Source organism: Leptidea sinapis, chromosome 34 (assembly GCF_905404315.1).
Source record: "Leptidea sinapis chromosome 34, ilLepSina1.1, whole genome shotgun sequence".
Taxonomy (NCBI): domain Eukaryota; kingdom Metazoa; phylum Arthropoda; class Insecta; order Lepidoptera; family Pieridae; genus Leptidea; species Leptidea sinapis.
The window spans coordinates 8,161,262-8,188,668 of NC_066298.1; the positions used below are offsets into that span (position 1 = coordinate 8,161,262).

The 27,407-nt window shown below is 35.8% G+C and overlaps 1 protein-coding gene across 3 annotated transcripts; it reads right to left on the minus strand.

Moving 5' to 3' along the window:
* Window positions 1-4,488: 4,488 nt before the first annotated feature.
* Window positions 4,489-26,486, minus strand: LOC126975040 (serine/threonine-protein kinase haspin homolog). 3 transcript variants are annotated; one of them, XM_050822824.1, is made up of 12 exons: window positions 26,038-26,486; window positions 25,901-25,959; window positions 23,540-25,489; window positions 22,986-23,068; window positions 22,854-22,911; window positions 21,301-21,493; window positions 19,175-19,351; window positions 18,289-18,406; window positions 12,662-12,874; window positions 9,017-9,112; window positions 5,823-6,043; window positions 4,489-4,888 (listed from the first exon to the last, which is right to left on the minus strand). In XM_050822824.1, exons 1-12 carry the CDS (start codon window positions 26,400-26,402, stop codon window positions 4,687-4,689), a joined length of 3,735 nt encoding a protein of 1,244 aa, XP_050678781.1. In that variant the 5' UTR covers window positions 26,403-26,486; the 3' UTR covers window positions 4,489-4,686. The 3 variants fall into 3 exon arrangements, with proteins under 3 accessions (XP_050678781.1, XP_050678782.1, XP_050678783.1); XM_050822825.1 differs by lacking the exons at window positions 23,540-25,489; window positions 25,901-25,959; window positions 26,038-26,486 and adding an exon at window positions 23,157-23,200; XM_050822826.1 differs by lacking the exons at window positions 22,854-22,911; window positions 22,986-23,068; window positions 23,540-25,489; window positions 25,901-25,959; window positions 26,038-26,486 and adding an exon at window positions 21,644-21,962.
* Between the last annotated feature and the right edge of the window lie 921 nt (window positions 26,487-27,407).

The following is a 27,407-nucleotide window of genomic DNA, read 5'->3' on the forward strand; positions in this document are numbered from 1 at the left end:
GATTTTGTCTCGTGAGACAAGCGAAACACGTGTCGAATTGTTTTAAAACAAATATTGGCGGAATTAACACTAAAGAAGACTTAGATCATTTATATATGCATACTTCTATTTTATGCTGGAATTTTATGATTTCTAAAGTCGCAAAATTTTAGTATTTTTGCATTTATTTCTTCATTTTTGTCGATAGCTTCACGATATTTTGACAGGTGTAAACCATGATGCTCGCATAAAACATTTTTGACGCAAGTGTACTTACGTCTTTTTTATAGGAGTTTTGTACATTTACTGGGATCAAATTGTAGAAGCATACATATATACATCGCCCAATATAAGGTCATCTTATAAAAATAGCTCAGTTTTTTCTATAATATAAATAGGTAAGTAATCGTAATTTTAAATCAATATTCTTTCGTTTTCAAACCTACATTAGGTGCAGATAGTAATGTATGAAGACCACGCATAATATATAGTTGACATTGTCAACATAGTTCATTTTCCCTTCAAATTGAAGAACTATGATGCGAGTTCAATGACGTTCTATACCTATGGACATATCATTAACAGTCTGATAGCGGAACGGCAATAGTGTGCTTAAAGACAATGTAAGCACAATTTTCTCCTTAGTCGTGTGTCAGTCACCAAGTCTAAGTGTGCTATAAAGTGCTCAAATAATACATTAACGACGCAAAAAAAATGGTGTGACTTATCACCGGTAACTTTACTTCATATAAGATGTTTTTTTTTATATAAGAGGGGGCAAACGGGCAAGAGGCTCACGGGATGGCTTAGGTGAGGCAACCGCCCATGGACATCCGCAACAACAGGTGTGTCAAGAAATGCGTTGCCGGCCTTTAAGGTGGGAGTATGCTTTTTTCTTGAAGGTCCCTAAGTCGTATCTGTTCGGGAAGACCGCTGCCGGTAGTTGATTCCACAAAGTGGCTGTGTGAGGCAAGAAATTTCGAACAAAACGCGCGGTTGTGCCAGACGTCTACGTGATGCGGATGGTACTTTGCACGTAATGTCCGGTGGAATTCGGCCGCTGGAATCAACCCGAACAGCTCCTCTGAGCACTCCCCGTGATAAATGCGATAGAAGATGCAGAGAGAACCCACATCTCTACGCAATGCTAGAGAATCAAGCCGATCGGAGATGACTTGATCGTCGATGATTCGAGCCGCTCTTCGTTGTATGCGGTCAAATGGAAGAAGCTGGTACAGGGGAGCACCCGCCCAGAGGTGAGAACAGTACTCCATGTGAGGCCGGATTTGCACCTTATAAAGTTGCAGGCGGTGGCTTTTAGTGAAGTACTGTCTCGCCTTACTGAGTACACCAAGCTTTTTAGGGGCCAGTTTGGCCTTCTCTTCCAAGTGACCACGGAACTGAACGTCGCTCGATATATCGACGCCAAGTATGCCAATACAGGCTGTGGCAGTTAGAGGAGTGATCTCGAATCGAGGGGATACGACGAAGGGAGACTTTTTAGTGGTGAACGCACAAACTTGTGTCTTCTTGGGGTTGAATTGGACTAAATTATGTCGGCCCCGTTCCGAGACTTTGCAAGGCATAGTCTCGATTTCAGACACAAGTTTGTTCCGGTTCTCGTCGACGCTATCCCGGGACATGTTGGCACGGCCGGTGTAGGAAGCATACCCTGTGCTGTCGTCTGCATAGCAATGAATATTGCTGATTTGCAGCATATCATTGATATGCAGAAGAAACAGCGTAGGGGATAGTACACAGCCTTGCGGAACAATAGCGTTTATGGGTTTTAAGTCGGAGCATGCACCGTTGATAACAACCTTGATGCTCCGATCAGCCAAAAAGCTAGTGACCCATTTGCACAACTTCTCGGGAAGCCCATAGGATGGCAGTTTCGCTATATGCGCTTTATGCCACACTCGAAGGCCTTCGCTATGTCCAAACTCACCGCTAACGCCTCTCCCTTCGACTCAACCGCTTGCGCCCATTTATGGGTGAGGTATGCAAGAAGATCACCAGCTGAGCGACCCTGACGGAAGCCGTACTGGCAGTCGCTGATCAGCTGGTGCCCCTCTAGGTATCCCAAGAGCTGGCGGTTGATGATCGACTCCATTACTTTGGAGAAAATGGAGGTAATGGCAATGGGGCGGTAGTTGGACGGATCTGAGCGTACACCTTTCTTAGGGTTCAGGTGCACTAAAGCCACCTTCCATAATTTCGGGACTACGCCTGATGAGTAGGAGAGCCGGAACAGACGGGTATGGACCGGCGCCAGTTCCGGAACACATGTCCGCAGCACTATCGGGGGAATGCCATCGGGCCCTCTCGATTTGTGAGAAGGTCCAAGGTGAAAAGCGCCTTAAGCACGGCACCATGCCGGATTTTATAGGCATATATGAATCGCACCGCGGAATATGCGGTGGTGGTGCACCTTGGTCATCCAGAGTCGAGTTGGACGCGAAGAGGGAGCCCAGGAGATCAGCTTTCTCTTTCACGTCATGGAATAGCGAGTCATCACCCCTGTGCAGTGGCAGAAGTTTCCTTGGACAGCCTTGGCGAGCGACCAGAAAGCACGAGTTCCCGAAGGAAGGCGTGCAAGTCTCTCGCCAATTCTGCCAATGTGCTTCGATTTCGCGTCAGCAATAACTCTTTTGAAGGACCTGGAGGCATGATTGAAGTGTTTTTTAAGTTCGCTGGAATTCACATCCTTAGATATCACCGCATTGACCCAAGCCTGATAGCACTCCTGCTTTCGGCGAGAGGCCATTTTGCAGGAGCGGTCAAATCATGGTTGGGACCTGCCACCGATAGGCACAGAGGAGGATGGAATGAAGAGTTCCATACCTTGCAGTACCACATCAGAAACAGCGTCAGCAGCGGCATCTGGATTTCCCAGCGAAAAACAGATCTGCCTCCACGGGTAGGATGCAAAAAAGCACCGCATCTCGTCCCACTCTGCTGACCTATAGTGCCACACGCGGCGACAGCCTAACAAGCGGGGCCGTGTTAGGCGCGTGATCGGCACGGTGCTCCGGATCAGGCAGTGGTCCGACGATCCTAGAGGAGGGTCAACGGAAACTAGGTAGCCGTCCGGATGTGAGGTCAACAGAAAGTCCAACAGTGAAGGTGTATGATCTTGCACATCTGGGATTCGCGTTGGCGCAATAACCAGTTGCGTCAAACCATATGCTAAGGCGAAGTCGTGAACAGATCTCCCTGCATGATCGGTATCAGCCAGGGAGGATATGTGTGTCTCGGTTAAAAAGAACAGCGCCGGCTTTGCCGTCTCCAGATGAAAGTGGACGGCATTTAAATTTGAGCGAAGCCCCCTGATGTTGCAAAAGTCCACAGCGAGTGTGGAGGAGGGTGGTTTGAGCCTCCTTTGCCCCGACTCAGCGCAGATTTGCCCCCTCCAGAATACGCGGGGAAGCCTGGGCAACCACTGTTAGGTACAGGCCCTAATTGTGGACGCCCAGGGACGGATTCTCCAGGGCTGCATAGCCTGGTACCGTCCTGGAGTAGTCTATTTTTAGTCCGTGCTGCCATTTGTATTTGGGAGGGGGGGGTGTAGGCCTCCGGATACACCACTCACCGGACGAAACACACACGCCGGTTTCGAGTGGGGGAGTGGTATTTCTCCGGGCGTGCCGGCCCAATTCGGTTGTGTCCGTGAGGACCCAACATGGCACTACCACTCCTAATTCAACTCCTCGGGTTGGAAAAAGGCGTAAATAAAGTCGTAAAACGAATATTTTTTCATTAAATATGTTACAATTACTGACAAGTATTTACATCCCTTTCTATCCAGCTGTCAGAATGAGACAGATGAAAGGACGCGGCAAGCACACAGTCAGAAATGAAATCTATAGTCGCTCTTTTTTTAAAGGCCCAGTGAACAAGTTATTAGCAATATTGTATTTTGTGTACGGAAAGTCATTGCCGATAGAGTCACATTTTTTTAAAGGTTCTTAGAACAATATTGTATTTTGTGCACAGAAAGTCATTGCCATTGAATATATGAACAGCTTACAAGAACGTGAACACTTACAAAGTAGTACTATTTACGTTATCACAGACGTATCGTAATCTTGTGATAACAATTGATACTTATATACACCGCAAATCTTTTTCAGCTTTTCCGTACACGAGATAGTGAAACAGAATTGGAGCAACTCTTTTTTTCCTCTGGGTTTAAAAAATACCTAACTGCTGCTCCATTCATGTCACTGTCCAAATCGGATTGTAAATTCAAATTACGCATCAGGCGCGATCTGAGGATCGCTCAGCGAGTATTTGTCTATGAAAGCTCTTGTCCCTGCGACAAACTAGTGGATTGCGTCGTCGCCGGCAGTGTTATCGGTCAACAATCAACTGATAGTTTCTCTCTTTTGATCACAAGGGATCTGTCAATGTTTCTTGAGAATAGTTCTCTGTAAAATTATATCCTGAAACCAACGACTGTCATTCTCATAAATAAATGTAGTTATCGTAACAAATAAAACACGAACATGACTGAGATATATGAATTTATTTTTAAACCAGAAAGGCACAAGCTCCGCAGCGGCCTTCCACAATTTGACTAATAATATACTTTCAGGGTCTAATACAATATTAATTTCAAATCTATTTACACTAAATTGTTCAGGGTCAAACGAGTTACATGTGCAAACCATATTGAAATATTAACAAGTTAGTTACAAGCATAGTTTAGATATCGCTGTCGGTGAGAACGTACTGGGTACAGGAGCCGTACTCCAAAATTTTGTTCTTGACCTGTTTCAGCTTCGCAATGTAGTGTTTGTGTATCTTGGTGTTAGTCCTGGTGTACCGGAGAGAAGTTATCATCTTATCAGCAGTGTAATGTAGCCACAGAATGTTTGTGTACGGCTCGAAGTTGTGCCAAACGTTCCTGAAATTTAATATGTAATATAAACAATTGTAAACTACACAAACATTAGCACTAACTTCACCAAAATGCTTATCCCACAAATAATATAATGAAAAGCTATTTTATTTGTATAACAGAAAAATCTGTATACTGTAACTAGTGCGCTTCACTTTACCTCAACAAATGCATATAATATACAAAATATCATATGTAAAATCACAATAAAAATTATTTCGTTTGCCCTGTTTAAATATTGTCACAGTCGAACTATCAGCTGTGCGTCAAAAAATTATCTAATAAAAAATATTAATGGTTATGAGTCAAAATAAAAACTATACTCTCAAGTTGGACCAAACTACACAGTGTAAAATTTGATTAAAATTGGTTCAGTTCAGGGTTCGAAATTACATACAAGAGTTTCACAGTGGATTAGTGATATAAATAATGAATCTGAAAAATCCCATTCGTTACAATTAAGTTCCTTCAGTAGAGTTTGGGTTTGCGAAACAAACTTGAATTTTGCATTTATTGAAAATTCTTTATTAAGGGAACTTAATGATACAGTATTTATATTACAACAGTGTATTTTACATAAACTTTTATTACACGACCACATAATCTCTGGACCTCGCTGGAAAGTGAAGCCTTCCATACGCAATTAGGCGGTGTCTACCTCGTTATAAACCTAAATAAATTTAGCACCAGTGTTAAAGTTAAATTAATTTGGTCCAATTATTTTATATCCAAACTTCTATTTAACACCCACTCATCAATTCTTCCTTAAGCTAGATACTAAATATCTACAGTAAGCAATCTTTTCATATTCCAAAGCTCAACTATGACTAGTTCGATAGATCCACACCAATGCACACCCTTGATCCATACGGTTAAAAACCCTCAGGGTTCCGGGGGGACAGCAATCAAGTACATGATAGATGACGTAATGAGGACTTACCCGAGACGATCTCTCATGAGTCGGTACACGTCGAACTGGTAGTCGCCGACGGCGTCGAATAGTGATTCGTCGTCGCCGAGGTTCGTGAAGAGAGTGCCGCTGGACCTCACGTCGTCCGCCAGGCCGAGAGTAGCGCGCGACAGAGAGTAGTCGATGATGGTCGCCTTCACGCCGCACGTGCGGACGCGGTACGTGCGACCACGGAGCACGAACGTGGCGAACTGGAACACCAATAACAGATATATGAGTAAGGTACAACTTACAACCAGACGACGTAGACAATGTATCCAGGCATGACTTAAAATGAGATTATTTTTCGGTCTTTTTTTTACAAATTCACGCATCTGCGAGAACCACCCCCTCGAAACTTATTATTTACATCAAAGTTAGTCCATGGACTAAGTACCCACGAAGCGTAGAATATTAAATTCGATGGTAAACGAATAATAAAGTAAAAAATATTTCAATAAAGAAATATGTATTTATTTTAATTTATTCATCATTATTTCAGCCGGAAGACGTCCACTGCTGGACAAAGGCCTCCCCCAAAGATCGCCGTGACGATCGGTTCCGCGCTGCCTTCATCCAACCTATTCAGGCGATCTATTAATTTAACTATATTTAAAATAAGTGTTAGCAACTACTTTTATTTACTTACAACGCAGTAAAAGTAATAAAATAAAAAATACTGGTGGACGTTTTAATTATACGTACGGCACGCTATGATGGCCGTTTTGATGTTTGAAGTTTCGTATTCATTAATAATTACATTGAAGGAGCAAATTACTGTTCTTTATTCTCAATAGTGACGTGCAGTTAGTCATACAAATTTATCGAATGTATAATTTTAGGACACAAAATTTATTTATTATTTTTATAAGATTCTAATTATTGGTGTACTTATTTACCACAAAACACGGCATTTGTTTTTCGTAATTCAATTTTTTTTTAAATGAAATCTAATACGATCGTCACATAGGATCGCTGGCCAACATAACTACAACATCCGGCAAACTCGCGTCAATGCTCGATGCAAAACAAAGCAGTTTTGACTTGACGTTGCTTCGAAAAGTACACATTGTGATTGCACTGCGATTGTGATATAGTTTTGACCTGTTTTTGAATTTCGGATATTGATACTGCATTACTGTTGACCCTTGCTTGTTAATTTGGACTCTGTTTACGCCTTTTATTGTGGATTTCGTCGATATGGCGTACGCAGAGAACTGTTCTAAACAGAAACGTGAGTTCGTTATACGCCTTTATAACTATTTCGATCGTGAATCTCAAAATGGAGGGCCAAGTTTACCTATAACATCAGTGGTTGAACGCGTAGCTAATGCGCTTAATATTGGATAACGAACTGTTAGACGAATAACTAAAGAAATATATGGCGAGACTGTAACAGAAGAAAATAAACTTCACACACCAAAAAAGAGAAAACGAGCAAAACCAGGTCGTAGGCATCGATAGCTTTGATGCCGATGCCATCTGAAGACATGTGTACGGCTACTATTTACGGAAGGAGTATCCGACAAGAAAAAAGTTAGTGCAATCACTGAAGGAAGCTGGAGTATTCTTCGGTGGGGAAAGTTCTTTAACGAAGATTTTGAAGACCGTTGGATTTCGATACAAAGAATATAACAAACGCAAAATATTGAAGGAAAGATTTGATATCGTGATGGCAAGACATAGTTTTTACGGCAAGTGAAAATTGGCAAAATTTTGTGTTTTTTCGGATTAAACATGGCTTAATGCTAACCATACTGGAAACCGTTCTTGGACCGTCCAAAGTTCCTGTTGGAAAAGGATCGCGACTTATAATTTGTCACGCCGGAACCATCAACGGGTTTGCCGAAGGTTCTCTCATGGCTTTTGCGTCAAAAACCACTGGAGACTATCATGAAGAAATGAATGGGGATAAGTTTACTGAATGGTTTACCTCAATGTTGTGTAGCCTCCCTGAACCATTTATTATAATTATGGACAACGCCCCATACCACTCGATGCAAATTAACAAGCCACCTGCCCAATCCCAAAAGAAAGCTGACATCGTCGCATGGCTTCAAAAAATGGCGTAGATGCTAATATAAATATGTTAAAAGCGGAATAAGTACGTCTTTTAAAAGAAAACAAACCAACCAAGATCCGAAACGTCATTGACGAAATAGCGTTAGAACATGGAGTTTTACGGTCACCGCCTTATCATTGTGAATATAATGCAATTGAGTTGATGTGGGCTCAAATTAAGGGATATGCTGCAAGACACAATATACAGGACCCCATTTACCACAACAGAAATGCTAAAAATATTAGAAGAAGCTTGTGAACATGTGACTAAAGGAGACTTGGTAAAGGTTGTGAATAGAACTGTTAAATTAATAAGGGAAGATTATGAAATAGATTAAGACGAACGTATAATTAATGCAGGTAATGATAGCAGTGACGACAGTGAAAATAGCAGTATGGACGAATCTGATTAAATCTGGCCTTTTGTTACACCTTTTTTTGCATATAAAGTATGTACATTCATTTTCATTCCAATATTCAGTTCGTTCAAATATATTAAGTAAACATTTATATTTTTGTTTTATTAAACCTTTTTAATCAGGTACTACTTGCAACAAAACCTAATAGATTTGATCATTTTTTTTTCGAAGAATAAATTGACATTTCACATAACTATTATAATATGTCAAAACGGCCATCATGGCGTGCGTACTATACTAGCGTATAGTTGATTTGTTTAGCCCCAAATTGAGAGCAAAGGCTACTAAGGAAATGTTGATGTTAAATACTATAAATTTAAAAGAAAGATTTATTAAAGGAACATCGCCTCCCACAAACAAGATGGACCAATGACCCTTTAAAGGTCATACATATGACCTCCACTAGTCTAGTCTAGTCCGCTGTAGAGAATAAGTCCGCCCATTTCCGCGAACTTCTTGGGAAGAATAGGTAGTCATCTTTCGGCTGATATGATAACGTAGTCACAAGGCGGGTAAGTATTGACTATGACTAAAGGTTGTTAGTAAAGTATTTAAAGGCCGGCAACGCATTTCTTGACACACCTGTTGTTGCGGATGTCCATGGGCGGTTGCCTCACCTCTCCCCACCCCGTGAGCCTCTTGACCGTTTGCCCCCTCTCATATAAAAAAAAATAAATAAAAAAAATAGTAGCACGTCATAGTTACCTGGTTGTCAGTGGGTGCAATCAACACGTTGCCCCAGTGCAAGTCGCGATGCTCAAACTGGCACGCCTCTTCTGCGATCGCCAAGCCGAATGCGACCTGCCACACATATTAACTAATTTTTATATGTCTTTGTTTTATCAATAAAAATGTATTAAATTATTTTATCAGTAGAATGCTAATCACTGAGTAACATTGGCGGTATTTTATTTCAAAATTAAGGGATTTCATTCTGGTTGGGTCATGGAAGATGTCAAGGCAAGTAAGCAGGTCACCGTCCAATGATTCGAAATATAATTATTATTAGTTGGTATCACCTACATAGGATTAACTTAGATAATTCATACATCTAGATAGTCTCTTGCTGATAGACAACCGATTAAAACAGGCCAGGTTTAATACTTTAGTGAGCGTGACAAGCTACGTCTTACACTCGCGATTTGTATGACACTGTGTTAGTGTGCGTGCATTGCTCCAAATAGAGGTTAACTCTTAACTCATTTTTTTTTGACGATTTCACAGCTGTCATAGTCTATATAAATGTATAAATGATCTAAGAGGATTACAATGTTACATTCAATGTATTTGCTTTCGTTATTTTATCAATAACAGACACTCCGGGCACAATAATTCCGATCAATCGTTTCAGTAACGATTTGTCTGGAATTCAATATCAGTGTGACTATTGAAAAACTAACCTACACACGACATTTTCCAAATTAATGAAAACATAACAATAAAAAAAAAACAATATCAAATTTCCATTATAGGTACAATTGTTATGAGTAAGTTTGGATCAATAATATTTATGACAAAAATGCGTCAAGTTAACATATTAAAATGCCTTCTTAAATAAATAATGAAAAACTGTCATGTTAAATACTGAAACTAAATGTTTGCAGAATAGTTGTGGGTTCAATATCACTTCATTGTAGGTTCAACTTTACTAATAGTAATAATGTATCCAATCTTACTCAAACATAAACAAACACCTTTAATTACAAAATTACATAAAAATTATCAAGTCTAACTACAAAACAGTGTATCTATGTAGATCAATATTAACTAGTTCAATAACAACAAAACAGGTGTAGCTTACTCCTGTACAGTGAACAACAATTTCCTCACGTGTTTTATTTTAGTTTCAGTCAGTTTTCACTAGTAGTGTTGATCATTGTACTTAAGATGTAACATAATATTATTGATAATCCAATATGTTTCGTCAATTGACATGCAAAATATGTTATAGAGTTGTCTAAATACCATCACACTACTGGTTATACAGAAACATGTCGGATTTCACAATGCTATCATTAATATTTATAAAATTAAAATTTAATAATACATTTAGTACCTTTTTATAATGTCAACAAGTTTAATGTCAGATAAGTATATAATATAAGTCATATATTATTATCAAATAGACTGATTCATAATAATAATTCATTTTATATTGAAAAATTCATTTAAACTATAGAAGCATTTATTAATCATTGATGCAGTCTTCTTTTAAAAACCTTGACTGGTAAATCTTTCAATTGATTAGGCAATTTATTATATATTTTCATAGACTTGCTGTAACAATTTCCACTAAAAGATGCATATATTAGGGCATATCATTCGCAGTCTGATAACGGAACGGCAAAAGTGTGCAGAGACAATGTAAACACACTTTTCTCCTTAGTCGTTTGTCAACTGTCACTATCCGAATCAAATCTGAACTGAATAAATGTTTTACATTGCTGATTATTTGCCAAGAATATTTTAAACTACTGGAGTTAATGTCGCAATGTATAGATATATCATTCAAAACTTATTATTGTGTAATTTGTGGCATGTTCCATATTTAGGCTTTGTTTTATAAGACATCATTTGTTTTTTTGAATAGAATGTCATTCAATTCAGGGATAAAGTGAGGAAATTATTATCACATTTGACATCGAGCACTTAATACATAAGTACACATGACAGTATTCATACAGACTGTAATACTTGTGTCTAGTAATATTATATAGATGAAAAACTTAAAAAATACTAACAAAAATAATTTATTAATATTCCATGCAAAATAGAACATTTTCATGTTTTTCTTTTTGGCAATAAATCAATCAATTTTTCCACTTGCATTCAACGTTAAATTTAATAAAATAATTAATATTATTAAGTAGTTTTGTAGCATTAAGATAATCAAGGAATTTGGGAACGTTGTTTTATTTTTAAATTAAATAGGTATGAATATTTTATATATTTATATAATATATAGACTGTTGACAAAAACCTTATAAATCATAGGTTTTAAATAGTGTATTGTTACAAGCAACTAAACAGTGGAATAAAATTGAATTTTCTGCATTGCCAACAAAATCTTTTGATTGTTATTATTATTTCAAACATTTTAATCATGGTTCACTCATTATTGAGTTGATGATGTTAACATTAACTTAACATTATTAATAACATTTGCTTATTTTTTGGTAAATCTAATTCATATTGATGAAAATGTAAGCAGGCAGGGTCGTTGGTAGGTTGCATTGGAAAGAGTGTTACAAAAAAATTCAAACACAGAGAAAAAAACACACTCCGCTGTGAATCTGAGAAAGCGTCAGAGAGCAGAACAGAGGATAAGTGAAAATCTAGTCAAGATGTATGTATACTTGATACTAGATATTCACTCATCTTCCGGTATGCTCGGGCCATTGCAGCATGCGGACAAGTGCTGGAAAAAATCTAGCAAAAAAAAACAACAAAACACAATAAAAAACCACACAAAAAAGAAAAAATATTATTTCTTGCAAGCTTAAAATAATTTCAGTTGATGTGAACTTAATACAAAAATAAATGAAAAATACCTAACCAGTCTGTTGACAACAACTATAAACTAACACTGCACGCATATGGCTGCAACTACCAAACATAAGGGCTCAGAGAAGACCTAGGTTCTATCTCGAAAAGGATGAAACATATCACAGTGTAAGGTAAACTCTTCACAAGAAAATATGTAGCAAGGAGCAAGCGTGTACACCTTCCTTAAAGGCCGGCAATGCTCTTGTGATTTCTCTGGTTTTGCAAGATAATGTGGGTGGCGGTGATCACTTAACATCAGGTGACCCGTACGCTAGTTTGTCCTCCTATTCCATAAAAAAGGAGAACATGAATTCCAATCAGAAATTATTACAGCCTCCTCTTCCCCAAGCATATTATGAATTTAGATACAATGGAATTTCGTGTCCATGACATAATTACTGACCTCCTAGTTGGGCCACACACCATTTTTGATTTTTTTTTTTTTTTGACCATACATACATTTGTGGCGTACATACAGTTCACTAACTACCAGTGGGTGGCACCTTTTGCACAGGCTAGAATATTGGTACCACAACGGCGCCTTTTTCTGCTGTGAAGCAGTGGTCTGAAGGGCGCATGAAATTAATGGGCAGATGAGACTTTAACATATTATGTCTCAAGGTGACGAGCACAATTGTAGTGCCGCTCAGAATTATTGTGTTTTCCAAGAATCCTGAGCGGCATTATAATATTGTAATGGACAGGATGTATAAATTACCATCAGCTGAACATCCTGCTCGTCTCTTTCCATATTGTTATAAAAATAATTAAAACCATTAAAAAGAGTGCGTTTTGTGTGTGTACCTGTTTGAAGAGCGCGTAGGCCTGTTCTGCGTTGTTGAACTGGTAGCTCTCGAGGTCCTGGCCCGCGTTAGCCAGTTCCAGCACCAGGTAGTGCTGACGGGCAGGTAGCACGGCCGGGTTGTCGTTCTCCGAGCCCTTGCACTCGTCATACAGCTCCCACAGGTCGAGCAGGCGGCTGGGATAAGCCCCGTATACTAGGCGCACAGCTAGAACCTGAAAACAACACCACTCCATTAAGAATCTTTATATAGACAAAGTCTTATGACGACTCATATAGCTGAATGGTTAGTGACCCTGACTACTAAGCTGGAGGTCCCGGGTTCGAGTCCCGGTAGGTGCGCAATCATATGATGAATAGAGATGTTTGTTTCCATGTCATGGATGTTATATGTATTTATGTATGTTTAAGTAAGTTTATCGTATACAGTGTGTTTTTTTTAAGTGGGACAGTATGGGGAAATCCTAAAGTATGAGAGATACAGGGAAACTGTCTTAGGAAACATTAAGTACTTTTTTGTGAAAAAAAAATTGGTATAGTCAAAATTTTGGTCAAGTGTGAGTTGTCCCTAAAAATGATAAATTTTGATGAAATTTTTTTTTGACGCACATCTACTCAGTTTCATGAGGGGATCATTTTATTGTATGGGAAGAAAAAAATCGGGACAGCAGAAGTTAGTCAAATTTAAGAAAATCGTTTTCATTATTACAACCCGTGTAAATTGCCTACCACTGCCCACTGCAAGGTTTTCATTAAAAAAAATATTGCCTATTCCAAATTTACATTTGAATTTGGAACACTTTATTTAGTTTCAAAAGGATTAAAATACTTTAAGGTATTCTTACGAGAGCACCTTACCTTATAAATCTAATTAAAAAAAAAAACAAATTTTAAATTTTGGAACTTCTTGAAACAAACAGTATTTTACTTGATATTTCATTGTTTAAAGTTAACATTATGTTAAGTTTTCGTCATGGAATTATCAAACTCGCATAAAGTAAATTTAATTGAAGTATGAAGTGTGAATTGTATTTTGTAAATTATCGTAGCTCTGTGAATGCGTTACAGTGGTATCGGGAACGTTATCCGGACCGCGATCAACCGAACCGCAAAATTTTTGACAAACTGGTGAAAAATTTAAGAAAGGGATGCTGTTTTACACTAAAACGGAAGAGACGAGCCACAGTAATAAATGAATTTACAACTATCGCAATCTTAGGATATTTTGAAGCCTACCCAAAAGCCTCATTGAGAGAAGCTGCTAAGGAAAGGTATTGAAGGCTTACAAGTACAAGTGTTACATAGAAGGTCATCTTGTACAAGCATTGCTTCCAGGAGACACTGACCGGAGATTAGCATTTTGCCAGTGGTTTGTAGTATGCTCGATTAGAAACCCGTCTTTTCCAAGCCGGATTATTTGGACAGATGAATGCAATTTTTCAAACAATGGCATGTACAATAGAAAAAAATAATCATTTTTGGGCACGTACAAACCCCTTCCGAACTACGGCAACCCATAACCAGGTCAGCTTTTCCTTTAATTGTTGGTGTGCAATATTAGATAATAAAATCTTTGCCATTAAAATTTACCATGGACCATTGAATAGTCAAAAATATCAGGAAATATTAAACATGGCTGTGGATTTAGTATATCTACTAATTCCATTAAATAATTTGAATATCATCTAGCAACAAGACGGCGCCCCTGCCTACAATAGTATCGCTACTAAACAGTTTTTGAATGAACATTTTCTTGATCGGTGGATGGGCACAAATGGCCCTATTAAATGGCCACCACGTTCACCCGATTTAACACCGTTGGATTTTTTCATTTGGGGGTACCTCAAAGGTCGAATTTATGCAGATACTTACAACTCTGTACAAGAGTTAAAAGGCGCAGTGCATTATCATTTGAACAACAAACATCACAACGCCTTGTCTAAAGCTACCAGAGGTGTTCTGAAACGCGCTCGTGCCTCTTCTCGGAACTTTGAACATTTACTTTAATGTAAAATTATTTTATTAAATTTACCTAACTTCTGCTGTCCCGATTTTTTTCTTCCCATACAATAAAATAATCCCCTCATGAAACTGAGTAGATGTGCGTCAAAAAAAATTCATCAAAATTAATCATTTTTAGGGACAACTCACACTTGACCAAAATTTTGACTATACCAATTTTTTTTATTCACAAAAAAGTACCTAATGTTTCCTAAGACAGTTTCCCTGTATCTCTTATACTTTAGGATTTCCCCATGCTGTCCCACTTAAAAAAAACACTGTATATCGTAAATATATCCTTGTACGAACAGTACAGGATATGCCTAGATTGGGGCAAGATAATTTGTGTAAAAGTTGAGTCAATATTATTATTATTATAAACTTAATTCAATTAGGGCTTAAAAGATAAGCGCTTTTGAATTGTCACAATAAATATTTCTTTTAAATTACTGATTCTACCATACGTTCAGAAAAAGTAGAGCTAGTGAGAATAACATACAAGAACGACCACTCTTTTCAACTTTATCTCATTAATTTAATGAAATTACAATGAGTATTCTTCTGCATTTATTTACACAACATTATAACCTTTTTTCGAAAAAGTGATAAAATAAGTTGCAAAATGTTACTCAAAACTATTAGAATCCGACACTCCTAAACGAAATACGTCCAGATAAATCTCAGAAAACAATGAGTAATGGTATCACTGGAAGTCTCTGCGTCATCACGTAATTACCACGTAACTGAGTCACGTTTTACGCAACAGCGCTTGTAAATTCACCGCTATTCAATAATGCACACGTTATATAAGTTGTTATTGTGATTTACCGATTGTTGATACGTTCATTTTTCGTATCGTACGATACGCCGATGTTGTAATGTTCGCGAAACAACGCCGACTAACTCGTTCGAATTTATTCGTGGTTGCTAAATTCGGTACTGGAGTTTTGACGTATTACATTATCATCACAACACATTCATAGAAGAAAACTATCACGATTAAATATGCACACATATTTGAAATGTCACTCTGGAAGCTTCAGGTTTTTTTTTAATGACAGTAAGGGACGAGACTAGCGGACGTACAGTTGATGGTATATGATACACCCTGCCCATTACAATGCAGTGCCGCTCAGGATTCTTAAAAAACCCAAAAATTCTGAGCGGCACTTCAATTGCGCTCGTCACCTTGAGACATAAGATGTTAAGTCTTATTTGCCCAATAAATTAACTAGCTACGGCACCCTTCTGACCGAAACACAATAATACTTACAAATTACTGCTTCACGGCAGAAACAGGCGCCGTTGTGGTACCCATTATCTAGCCGACTTCCAGAGCAAAGGAGCCTGGCCCACTGGTGTACTAACGTAATTAAATGTATTGACTGAAGTTTATTTAACAAAAGAATTTAAAAAGAACATTTCATACACTGGTCCCTTCGTGTTTGAGTCCGACTCACACTTCACTTATTTTATGTATACGTGAAGAGCTCATATCTAAAGATGGCCAATTCTTTCGAAGCACTAATTGAATTTCAGATAAGTAGATATTTTCGGACAGATCAGAGTCGTAAAATACTTTCGAGATATCATTATAATCCCCGGAAACGATTAGTTATAACTAAAAAGACTATAATGAGTCATGTAGAATGTATGTATATATAATATATATATTGTGAATAAGTATGTCGAAATGGACAGGAGGCGAATGCGCTCATTCTTATACTTATGAAATAAATGATTTCATATAGAATCGCCGTTATATTCGCAAGGTTTCTATCGCAATGTTTTTTTACTTTTATAATTTATGATTACATATGACCGGCCAAAGTGGAGATAACTTTGTGCAGCTGATTGATTTCCGTAACAATAGAAAACTATAATATTCGACGAATCACAAGAGATTAACTCTTGATGGAAGCTTCATTACTAAAGCCATAATTTCTGTTTGCCTGCCATGGCTTTTAAGATATTTTATAATGATAGGACCAGAGACGAATATATTTAAAATGTATAATACATTAAACATTTTAACTAACAAAATTTATTGTAGTAGGCGTTACTTTGAGTTTTCTTTAGTGTTAATTCCGCCAATTTTATAGTTTGGCGTGTAAACATCTCATGAGGATGCCTCGTGTAGAGGCGAAACACGTCGAATTGTTTAAGGACAAATATTGGCGGAATTAACTCTAAAGAAAACTTAAAACATTTGGACATTTTAATTAGGTCCATCCAATAAGTTCAAATCCACTTATTATCGAGGCGCAATTAACATACAGTCGGGCCGTTATCGGCATCAAGGAAGCAGTGTTACAATTCTGCGGCTGCATTGATAACATTCCACGTGCGCTCCATTTATTTTTGTATTATCGCAGTGTGGGGCGAATCACGAGATCACTAAATGGATTCCTTGTACAAAGGCCTTTGTATAGACACGTGTGTGCCGAGACTCGAGGGAAGATGGATTATGGGTATAATAGACATATATAAACTGGATGGTGGATTCAATTTAACAAAACATGCATTATAATTAGTATCAATAAAATGATATATCTTGAAAACTGGTGGCAGTTTAGATAGCAAAAGTTGTAAAAGGAATCAATGCAAACTTGGGCTGCGTTCAGCATTATAAGCATTGGCCAAGAGGCAAAATACACCTTTACCTGAAAATAAATCTTAAATCTCTAACCGGTGTGTCATGCCCATCCTCAACTATAATACGGAAAGCATGTACAGTGGTACAGAAGCACAGAGTCACATAGAAGGGTATGAAGACAGCAATGCCTGGAATCATCCTGCCCAAATGAAAACGCACTGAATAGATCTGCATGTGACTATAGTGAAAGACTTCATGGCAATCATAATGAAGAAAAAAGTGGATATGGCAGGAATGATCAGAAATCTCTAGACATGAAGAGTGTTTAAAAGACGCCTTGACCGAACACCAGAGGGCATGGCAGATTACCGCCATGTTGGATGGACAACATCCAATGGCTAGTGGTTGAGAGTAGATGGCACAAGACATCCAATATTGGAACACTTAACAACCCTGATGATGAAGATGATCTTGAACTATGATATTAAAACAGATAAGGGTCTAGAGTTTGCTTGTATTACAATATGTTATGGGCACAAACTTACTCCTCTGGCATATAAAAATAAATAGATGTGTTGATGAACCTTTGGAAAATGGGATGAACTGTCTAACTGAATGATTCTTTCTTGAATAATAAATAATAATATTATCTAATTAGTATTTATCAAAAGTTATATAATGTCTTTAATAACATATTTCATAATATAGTTTGGATAAATTTTAACACACATTTTCTAAATATTTGGCACCATAATGTCAAAATTAGATGATACTCCACAAAAGGAATTACAAATACATAAAATAACTTAGAAAAGTGTTTCAATCTATATATATATAAGAAATTTCCACATATATAGTCACTCATCACAATATCTCTGGAACCATTAGAGCTAAAGACTAAAGAAATTTGGTAGGAATATTCTTTTCACAGAGTATACGTCAGCTAAGAACGGATTTTACGAAATTACACCCGCAAGAGTTTTTTTTTATATTATGAACAGAACAATGTCTGTAATATTAGTTCTTACTCACCTCATTAAAAACATCAGTTGCATTGTCTATAGAATGTAAATCCAAATTTTCAAAGCTCTTCCCTTCATTAAAATGATTTTCTATATCTTGTATTGGAGCACGCAGGGCGCTCAATTCCCTTTAAAACAAATATTTCAAATTAAAGGTAGAATTTTATTTTGTATAACATGCACAGTATGATAGGTCATTATGGACATCTTAATTAAAGTGTATTATAACACTGGCAAGGATTTATCTAGTGTTGTAAGAGTTTGGTTGGTGATCTTAACTTCCCATAAGGTGTACTGCAGGCATATAACATACAAATCACATGAACGCAAGTGATACTATTTAATATACCTTTAACGTTTGCCTCTTGCAAATGGTATAGGTCAACTGCTTAGGTAGAAATATTAAATAAAAATTAGTTATAGAGTCTCTTGATAATGCTTTTCTACTATTTGGTATTCAGTAAAAGGCAGTGTCCACTTTCTTATTGCCCCTTTACTTTACTTACAGAATGTATTACATTAAAGCCACAATGCAAAAACCTAGCAATATAATAAATAGTGACTAGTAGGACTTATATGGAATATGGACAAGCTAGACACATTGTTAAAAAATAGAGGAAATAAAAAAATAAATAAACATGTTACTACATAACTAATGTCTAGAAATAAAGGCTATCTTTTTCTTTAGTACTATTATACTGACTCAAAACTCACTTGTCTTCGGACTGTTTATGTACACCGAGTTAAGCATATGCAATGGTAGATAAAACTCACTCTATGGGAACTTAAATGGAAAAACAATTTTAAGCTCTTCTTAAGGTTTCTGAGGGATACAAATTTAATTTCCAAAGCCATCTTTGTGCTTCATATACATAGATGATATATTGTAAACTTACATAGCAATCACAATTTCCGATATAATCTGATCATAGTCCTTCTGAGCCTCGCCATTGACCTTGGTATCTCCAGCAATTGGGATAACCTTCAGTACACGAGCACGGCCGTCAGCAGCTCTCCATAGATACACCTCTCCATACACTCCTTCGCCAATCTTCCGACAGTTCTTCAAAGCTCTATGTGAATTTATTGACAATATAGGACACAATAATAATATACTTAAATAGACTGAATATGATTACAAAAAATAATGGAAATATATATATATAAACCAAAATAATATAGTAGTTCCAAAAAAAAAGTTTCCTCATGAAAGTTCTGACAATCTAGTTATATTATAATAATACAAATCTCTTTATCCCCAAATAATAAATTTTTTAATTGATGTCTTTTACTGTATTTTTCTTGCACACATAAAACTGCTACAAAGCAAATTTTGTACCATGTGTGACAAAAAAGCATAAAACCTAGCTTATTTATTAAGATTGACAAAATAAACACATTATCTTCTCAAATATGCATTCCAAGTATAAATTCCATACTTGTGGAAATAATTATTCAAATGTAAAAAGAAAAGTACAAAAATAATGCAACAATGATTATTTAACATGGTGCAGTGTTATGCACAGATGAATCATAAAGTATCAGTGTTTTAAACCACAAGAAAGGTAAATTTAATTTTAAAACTTTATCTGTGTAAAATATGACAAGCCGTCAAAATGCGGTCAGCTGTAAAAATTATCTGTAGCAGTTGATTTAAAAATTCTTTTCTGTATTATCTATGTTTTAGTTATAAAAAATTACTACATTCATTAGTAATAATCAAAATGTAATCTGTAGGTAAATTTAAAAAAATCATAAAAAAGATTTACATTAAATGAAATTTGTTTAAATTACGCAGTATCTATTGTTTATGTTATCTAAGAAAAGGGCTAGCTTGTTTAATAACAAAAGCATTGACCCTCATTTTTATAAACAAGCCGAAACACTCCAAAAGCAATAAATTTTATTGTGTAACCCATGCCCATTGAACTTGGGTGTCGGAAACGCTTGGCGGCTTAAGACTGGCCATGGCGCCATGCTCTTTCTGGCCTAGGCCTTCCAACGGAGGGGTTAATGAGGTTCATGTTGAATCTCCTTCTTGTAAAAAAACATACTTGCATAAACTAACTTGCACACAGACCCCTTTGTCAAAGAGCACTACTCTCAGTGAATAGAAGTTGCTCAAACATTGACTGCCACAGAAAAACCAATATTTTACTTTATTTCAAACTTTTTTTTACATAGTAATAGCTGGAAATGTATTTAATGCTAATGGAAGGAAATTTCTCTTACAACATAGTAATAGATAATAAGTCACAACTCGTACAAAAAACAAAAACAGATATGAAGATAGTACGTTTTGTTCTTAATTTTAATTTAGGTCAAATTTAAAATACAGAGATGGTTACACACACTCACTTATGCAGACATGGAAGCTATTCTTAAAGTGATAGCTTAGCATTAATATAATGTTAATACTTTGTAACATGATTAATCAGATACTCACACTCACTCACACCCACCCTCACACACAACACACACATATACAGAGTGTACTTTTTGACCTTTCGGTTCATATTGTTAACCTTAGGATGTAAATTGGTTCCCTACAGGACAGGCTACGCCTAGTATAGGGACCAAATATAATGTAATATTATGTGATAAAGTGTCTGTGTATTTATAATAAATAAATAAATTTAAAAAAAAATCTTTAATTGCTGACTAAATTGGGGGTTTGGGTTATTTTTCTTACAAGAGATTTTAATGTTTTTGTGGAATAATGTAACTAAAATTTTAAATCTGTCATCTTTCAATGATTGATGTTGTAATATCCTAAAAAACTATTATACAAGTTTTTCACAAAAATGTTTATCAAAAGTTATCATATGCACAAGTATTTGAAAATATGGATTGGTTTATGTACTAATAGCTATAGGTAGGTTCACTACATTATGTGCGACCATCTTGTTGTTTACATGACCTATACAAGAACAAAAGCCTAAATACATTTGACAAGATCATCAATGAGGTTATGTTTGCGTTAATATGAAAAAAATATTATAAAACGAACGGCTTTACTCACGTATCTGGATAGCACTCATCAAATAAGATAGCATCTGTTTGATTGCAGCGTCGTAGAACGTAATCACGCGCTGTGCACAAACGTCCCGAACTATCATGAAAATGTTCTCTTATTGTAGTCTCGTGCTCAGAATCACCGATCGAGAGTTTTGATAGTTCGATGATCGTATCATCACAATCCTCGGACAAAAATCCTGAAAATACCACACGATTCACAGTGACACATACAAGGAAGTGAATGACAAACTTTCCCCTGTGATTAAAATGTTACGTAGAAAACGCTAATGGTCGCTGACGCAAACTGTATGGTGCAATTATATGCATCTAATTAGCTAACAACTAACCTGTGTAATCCAGAGAAAGATGCATGCACTTGGCTTGAGACACTTTTTGATAAACAATGGCGTAGAACAAGCTGCTACCCCCTTTGGGATAATGAAAGTCAAATACGTGTTCACAGTTCACACAATAATTAGTCTTTTTATTATATAATATATGGTTTCGAAAGTTGAAGTATTTACTAAATCAAGATTTAAAAAGAGACAAACAAAAAATTTAACACGAATACCACGACTGCGTTACCCACGATATTCAACAAACGTGAATACACGCAAATAGCTGACGCTAAATACAATGATCTATGAAGGGCGCGCAATGCAAATGAGAAATGATGAATCAGTATTCAGTACTAACAATTCATTGGTCGGATTCGGAGGGCTGTCACTCAATTATGACAAATGACAATTGATAGCTCGTGTCTAAAAATGATTCCAACCATAGACCAAGTATAGGAACTAGACTGATAGCTTCCGTCTCACTCACACGAGAAAAAGAAAAACTTATGCTAGTCTTATTGAAAGAAATGAGATAGTGATTAGATTTTTTGTTGCCATGCGTGCCGGTTTTTTCAAGGTCAGCACACACGGTGTTCTAAACAAACTTGACAACGGTACACAAAAAACAAGTGAAATGTGTGAAATATCCACTATTTATTCAACATCAGTTACAATTTTGAGTAGAATCGAAGGAAATATGGTCCGATGTTGTTTTACGATGTAAAAGTGATAGTGAAAGAACACTTGTGTTATATTATGTACCTATATATATATATATATGATATTATCTGTCTCACGTTGGCCACGCAAAACGGATGTCTAGTTACTATACTTGGTCTATGATTCCAACTTATCTTGAATATTGAGTATTGACCAATCACAACGCTCACTCATTAGTCATTACGCACACAAAACGAGGAAAAGCTGCGTATGCCGTGCACAGAGTAGTAAATTCACATTTCACTTGCAAATTTACCAGAACTAAAATAGTTCCATTTATCTTGTTCGCAATAGGAAAATAAATGTATGTATTTTGTACTTCTCAGGTGTCAATCTTGATATGCACGCACATCATATTGGCAACGCTAACACATTATCATTCGGAATCGACTAACAAACACTTAATTCAAGATTGTGTTCAAACAGAGTTTAACATAACCATCATTAGTAGTAAAAATAATTAGTTACAGCAATTATTAATAATAAAAATTGTACACACCTTCCAAATCTTCCAAAATAGCTGATGAGCATATGCTTAGTCTAGATGCAGAAGATTCCTATTGAGAAGAGTATTCAGTTATAATTAAACACATTTAACTAAGTACCTAAGAGATAAATAATATTTACTCACCCTTAATAATTGGATACTTGGTCTAAAAGGTTTTGACACAAAAGAAGGTCTGTGATTCTTAATGGATTCATTATTAAATGAAGCTGAAAAAAATAGATTTAACTGTTTTAAAATAATTATTCAATTGATTAATATATAAATATTAATGTAACTGGAAAAATATCACAATACCTGACATTACACTGCAACTTTGGTTGTTGGTGTCAAATGTAACTGTTCTCTATTGATTCATTTTTAAAATTACAATGAGTTAGAGGTTAGCATGATAACTCTTTTGAAACAATTAAAAAATATTTTTCTGTTATTTTTTTGATAAAAATGATCACAAATACTCTTTTGATTTTATCATTGCCCATTATAATGTCAAATAATAAATAAAAATACATATAAACTTTGTTTAATGTGTTTTAGTATTAAAATTGTATGTAATACCTTTATGTGTTTTTATGCATTGGCTGATAACAGCCTAATTTACAACATTATTTGTGTTAAAACAAACCTATCTGAATAATGCTTAAGAAAACCTCAATAAAATCCATGTATTAAATACTTACCATTTATTTCTTGCATTTCAATTGTACTCTTGACACTCAGCCTATAATTTCTGCCTTTGTGCTCTAATGGCTCTATGTCCAAAATAGATTGGTTGGTACCATCAACCATTGTAGTCATTCTTCTATAAATACTCAAAGATCTTTCCCACTTCTTTCCTGGCTGCAGAACTATTGGGTTTTTTATGTCACTTGTATTGAGATCCACCATTGTATTTCTACTATTGCTTATTCTAGATCCTCTTCTTACTGTTACTGAGGAGCTATCAGAATTTTGAGCATGTTTTAATTTACGAGGTGATAAATTGTTTATCACTGCTTCCACTTTATTTATCGATTCACTATGCACTTGTTCTCTGTTATCATTTATTTCACATGATTTTGTCAAATGATTATCATCAACAGTAGTTTTATTCGGATTACATAATGTGGAATTAATTTGATCACCAGTGTAGACTGTAGTACATAGTAGATCTTTTTCTTGTTCACAGGATGTTAGGTGGCCTTCAGAATTATTTAATGTTTTATCCACTGAATGTGTACTATTAATTGAACATTCTAACAAACTTGTATTTATACTACTGTTAGCTTTAAATCTTCTTCTAGTATTAACAAATGTCAATTCATCCACATTGGTTTCTGGTGAATTTTCCAATAAGTCTTTGTCATTCTTAACTTCATAATTGTCACTACTTAATGAACTATTTGCAACTAAACTAAGATAACACATCTCGGAACAATCATTCATATCACAGAAGCTCTTTTCATTTGAATTTGAACTACCTTGAGAATGAGATTCTCCATTATTTGAATGTCGTGATTCACTACATGTGTCATAATAAGAATTATTGCTACTATTACTTTGATTTTTGCTAGAACATTCTGAAATATTATCCATTAAGCTATCATGGCTATCATTCGAATTATACTGTCTTGAAAATCCTATGAAGGGTTCGTCTTGTTCATCTTCATTAGTGTAAGTTATTAAATCTGAATTATTATCCAATAAGCCTTTGTGACAGTCATTGGAATTATCTGGTCTAGAAAATTCTAAGGGTTCTATAGGTTCATCTTCATTGGTGTAAGTTATTGAATCTGAAATTGAATTCAATGGGCTATTGTGATTGGCATTGGATTTATCCAGTCTTGAAAATCCTAAGAATGGTTTCTGTGATTCATCTTCATCAGTGTAAGTCAATGAACATTCCATTTCTGATTCCAAGTCAGATTTATTAATTGATATGTCACTATGAGAATTTTGAGACACATCTTGGGAAAATTTGACAGATTCTAATTCCTCCTCATTTGCATTGTTGTGTTTGGTATTATTTTCACTTTCCACACTTTTAGGGCTTTTAATTCTATAGCTAGTTTCTAAAGTATAACTATTACTTTTCTGATCAGCCTGTGTTGCTTGTTCAAAATCTAAGAGTGCTGAGTGATTAAAATCATTAGATACACTTACACTATTGTGTAAACATCTAGCTGTATCATTTGGCTCATTTGTATTATTTTCACATACTAGAATCTTTTCTTCATTACATGCTTCAAGTGAATATTTAGATTTACCCATACATTCAAAATATTCTGACTGTTTAGAACTTCTTGAAACTGAATACTTCTTTATTTCTCTTAGCTTTGAACTTCTTCTCTCAAGACAAATAGGCGAAAATTTGTATATAGATTTTCCTCTATATTTTTCCAGAACAGGAGTACTACATAGCGGAGACTCAGAAAATTCGGAATTCTGTATTTTTTTTAAATTTGTGTCAGGTGATTCAAAACCAATTTGTTTACCAACACTTCTCAAATTTTTAATGAAATTTGGTTCAATGTGTTCTACAGAGTCATTTGTAGTTACAGGGTCATATCTATCTTTTTCTACAAATAATGTATGTGATCTAATATCTAAATAATTATCACAGTTTGTATCTTCATTTTCTTTATTCGAGTCTAAAAATAAAATATTTAGAACAATTATTTATTATGTATATAATATGTCTTGTAGCATTTCGATGATAGGTTCTCAACATGGGCGATAACACCCCTTGTGGGCGTTTGAGACTTTCGGGGGGCAGTAGAAGACCCAGAGAAAATTAGGGGGCATTGAGATGGCGCAGATGGGGTGTGCGTAATATACTCTAGAAATGGGAAAATACTCTAGAAAAAAACATTCTCAAAGTGGGCAGTGAGCAAAATAAGGTTTGAGAAACTATGATTTAGATGAATATGGACTTAGACGTTAGGTATAAGAGTTATGACATGAATTAAGTGAAACAAACTGTGTTACAATAAATAAACTACACAATATAGGAATATTGCATGACAAAAATTATTTCTTATTATATTTTTCAGATATATTACCACAGTTGTCACTGGAAACATGTAAAACCTTCTTCTTCACCTTATTCTTCCTTTTGCTCCTAAAATAATAATAACAAATCATTATATATGTTCTAATTTTAAATTTGCAGGTTTTCGTAAGTACTTTTCATTCTCACCTTGAAGTAATTTTTTTAACATATTTACAAATAGGAGTTGTATTGGAAAAAGAAGAGTTTAGAAGCTGGTCGAAGGGATCACGCTCTCTATTTACGCGTAAAGATTTATCAGGAGTTAAGAAAGTGGACTGTGATATAGATTCCTCAACTAATGGTTCCTTGAGCCTTTTAACATATTTTTTCTTACGCGTTTTATTGTATGAAGAATTGGAAGTTCCCATACAAGAAAAATCGCGCTTTACTTGTTTAATATTTTGTATATAAAAAGCATCAAATAATGAGCTCTTTTCGTCAATAGATTGTATTACATCTCGAGGATCCAGCCCTCCACCTGTTTCTTTTTTTGACTTATAAGTTCGGAACATATTTCAGGTTAAAAAGTGTACAAAACTAGATAAAACATTTAGTTATTATGATTTAACACTATACAATTCAAGTTCATATTATTTATAATTCGTTTTTGTCGTAACGAAATTTCCAAATCAAGTGTCAACTGTCAAAACTGACTTTTTTTTCATGTCCGGAACAATTTGAATGACAAGAATCATAGACCATACAGACCAAGAACGTCAAAAAATAGCATCATCAAACATCAAAGTAAAAACTGCAAAATCTAAATCTAAATTCCAGACAGTACCTAACTTAGGTTCAAGAACATAATTTAATTATTATACATGTTGATTTTCTATACTTTTAACTACATGAATGTATTTTTTATATAGCCATAGGTGCAGTCGTTATGTAATTATATCGTTTTTAATAATGATGAATCTGGCGCTCACCGTCGGATAATCTTAGTCGCGTCATCGGGACGTTTCACTACCTGCCAGCTGTGATTGGTCGGACGTTGCAATGGTTATAAAAAAAATAATAACAGTTTAGAACGAATAATGGGTATGTTCCGATATGCACTGTGACCACTGAACAGTGTGACGTCAATTTAGTATATTGTGAAGCGTCAGCCAGCTGTACTGGTTACTATATAAAACGGAACGCAATCCCGTATACTGTCAGCCGTATTTTTGACGCAGCATTCAAATGAGTGTATTAAAGTTTTCTAGTTCATTATAAAAACTTTTGTTGGGGTACCTACTGTCAAATTAAAAATATTTTAGGCACTCGAGTGGCTTTTACTGATCACGTTATCAAAGTACTGCGAGCACCTTACCTCGAAAACGCCAGTGCTCACAGTAGAATATGGCAGCGATTTATGACGTCATATATTTCCTTAGGGTACTGCGTCAATATACTGGCAGTCCATAACGGAACGAATATTTCTACAGTGATAGGACTGTGCAGTGCATATCGGAACACACCCTAAGAGAAGGGATTTTTTATCCTCATTACAATGTTAGGTATTTCAATATCTT

Coding starts and splice junctions, on each gene's coding strand:
- LOC126975040 (XM_050822824.1), bottom strand. CDS start 26,402: ATGTTCCGAACTTATAAGTCAAAAAAAGAAACAGGTGGAGGGCTGGAT. Junction 23,069..23,539: donor TGAAATGCAAGAAATAAATG/GTAAGTATTTAA, acceptor TATTTTTTTCAG/CTTCATTTAATAATGAATCC. Junction 6,044..9,016: donor TTGCACCCACTGACAACCAG/GTAACTATGACG, acceptor TTGGTGTTCCAG/TTCGCCACGTTCGTGCTCCG.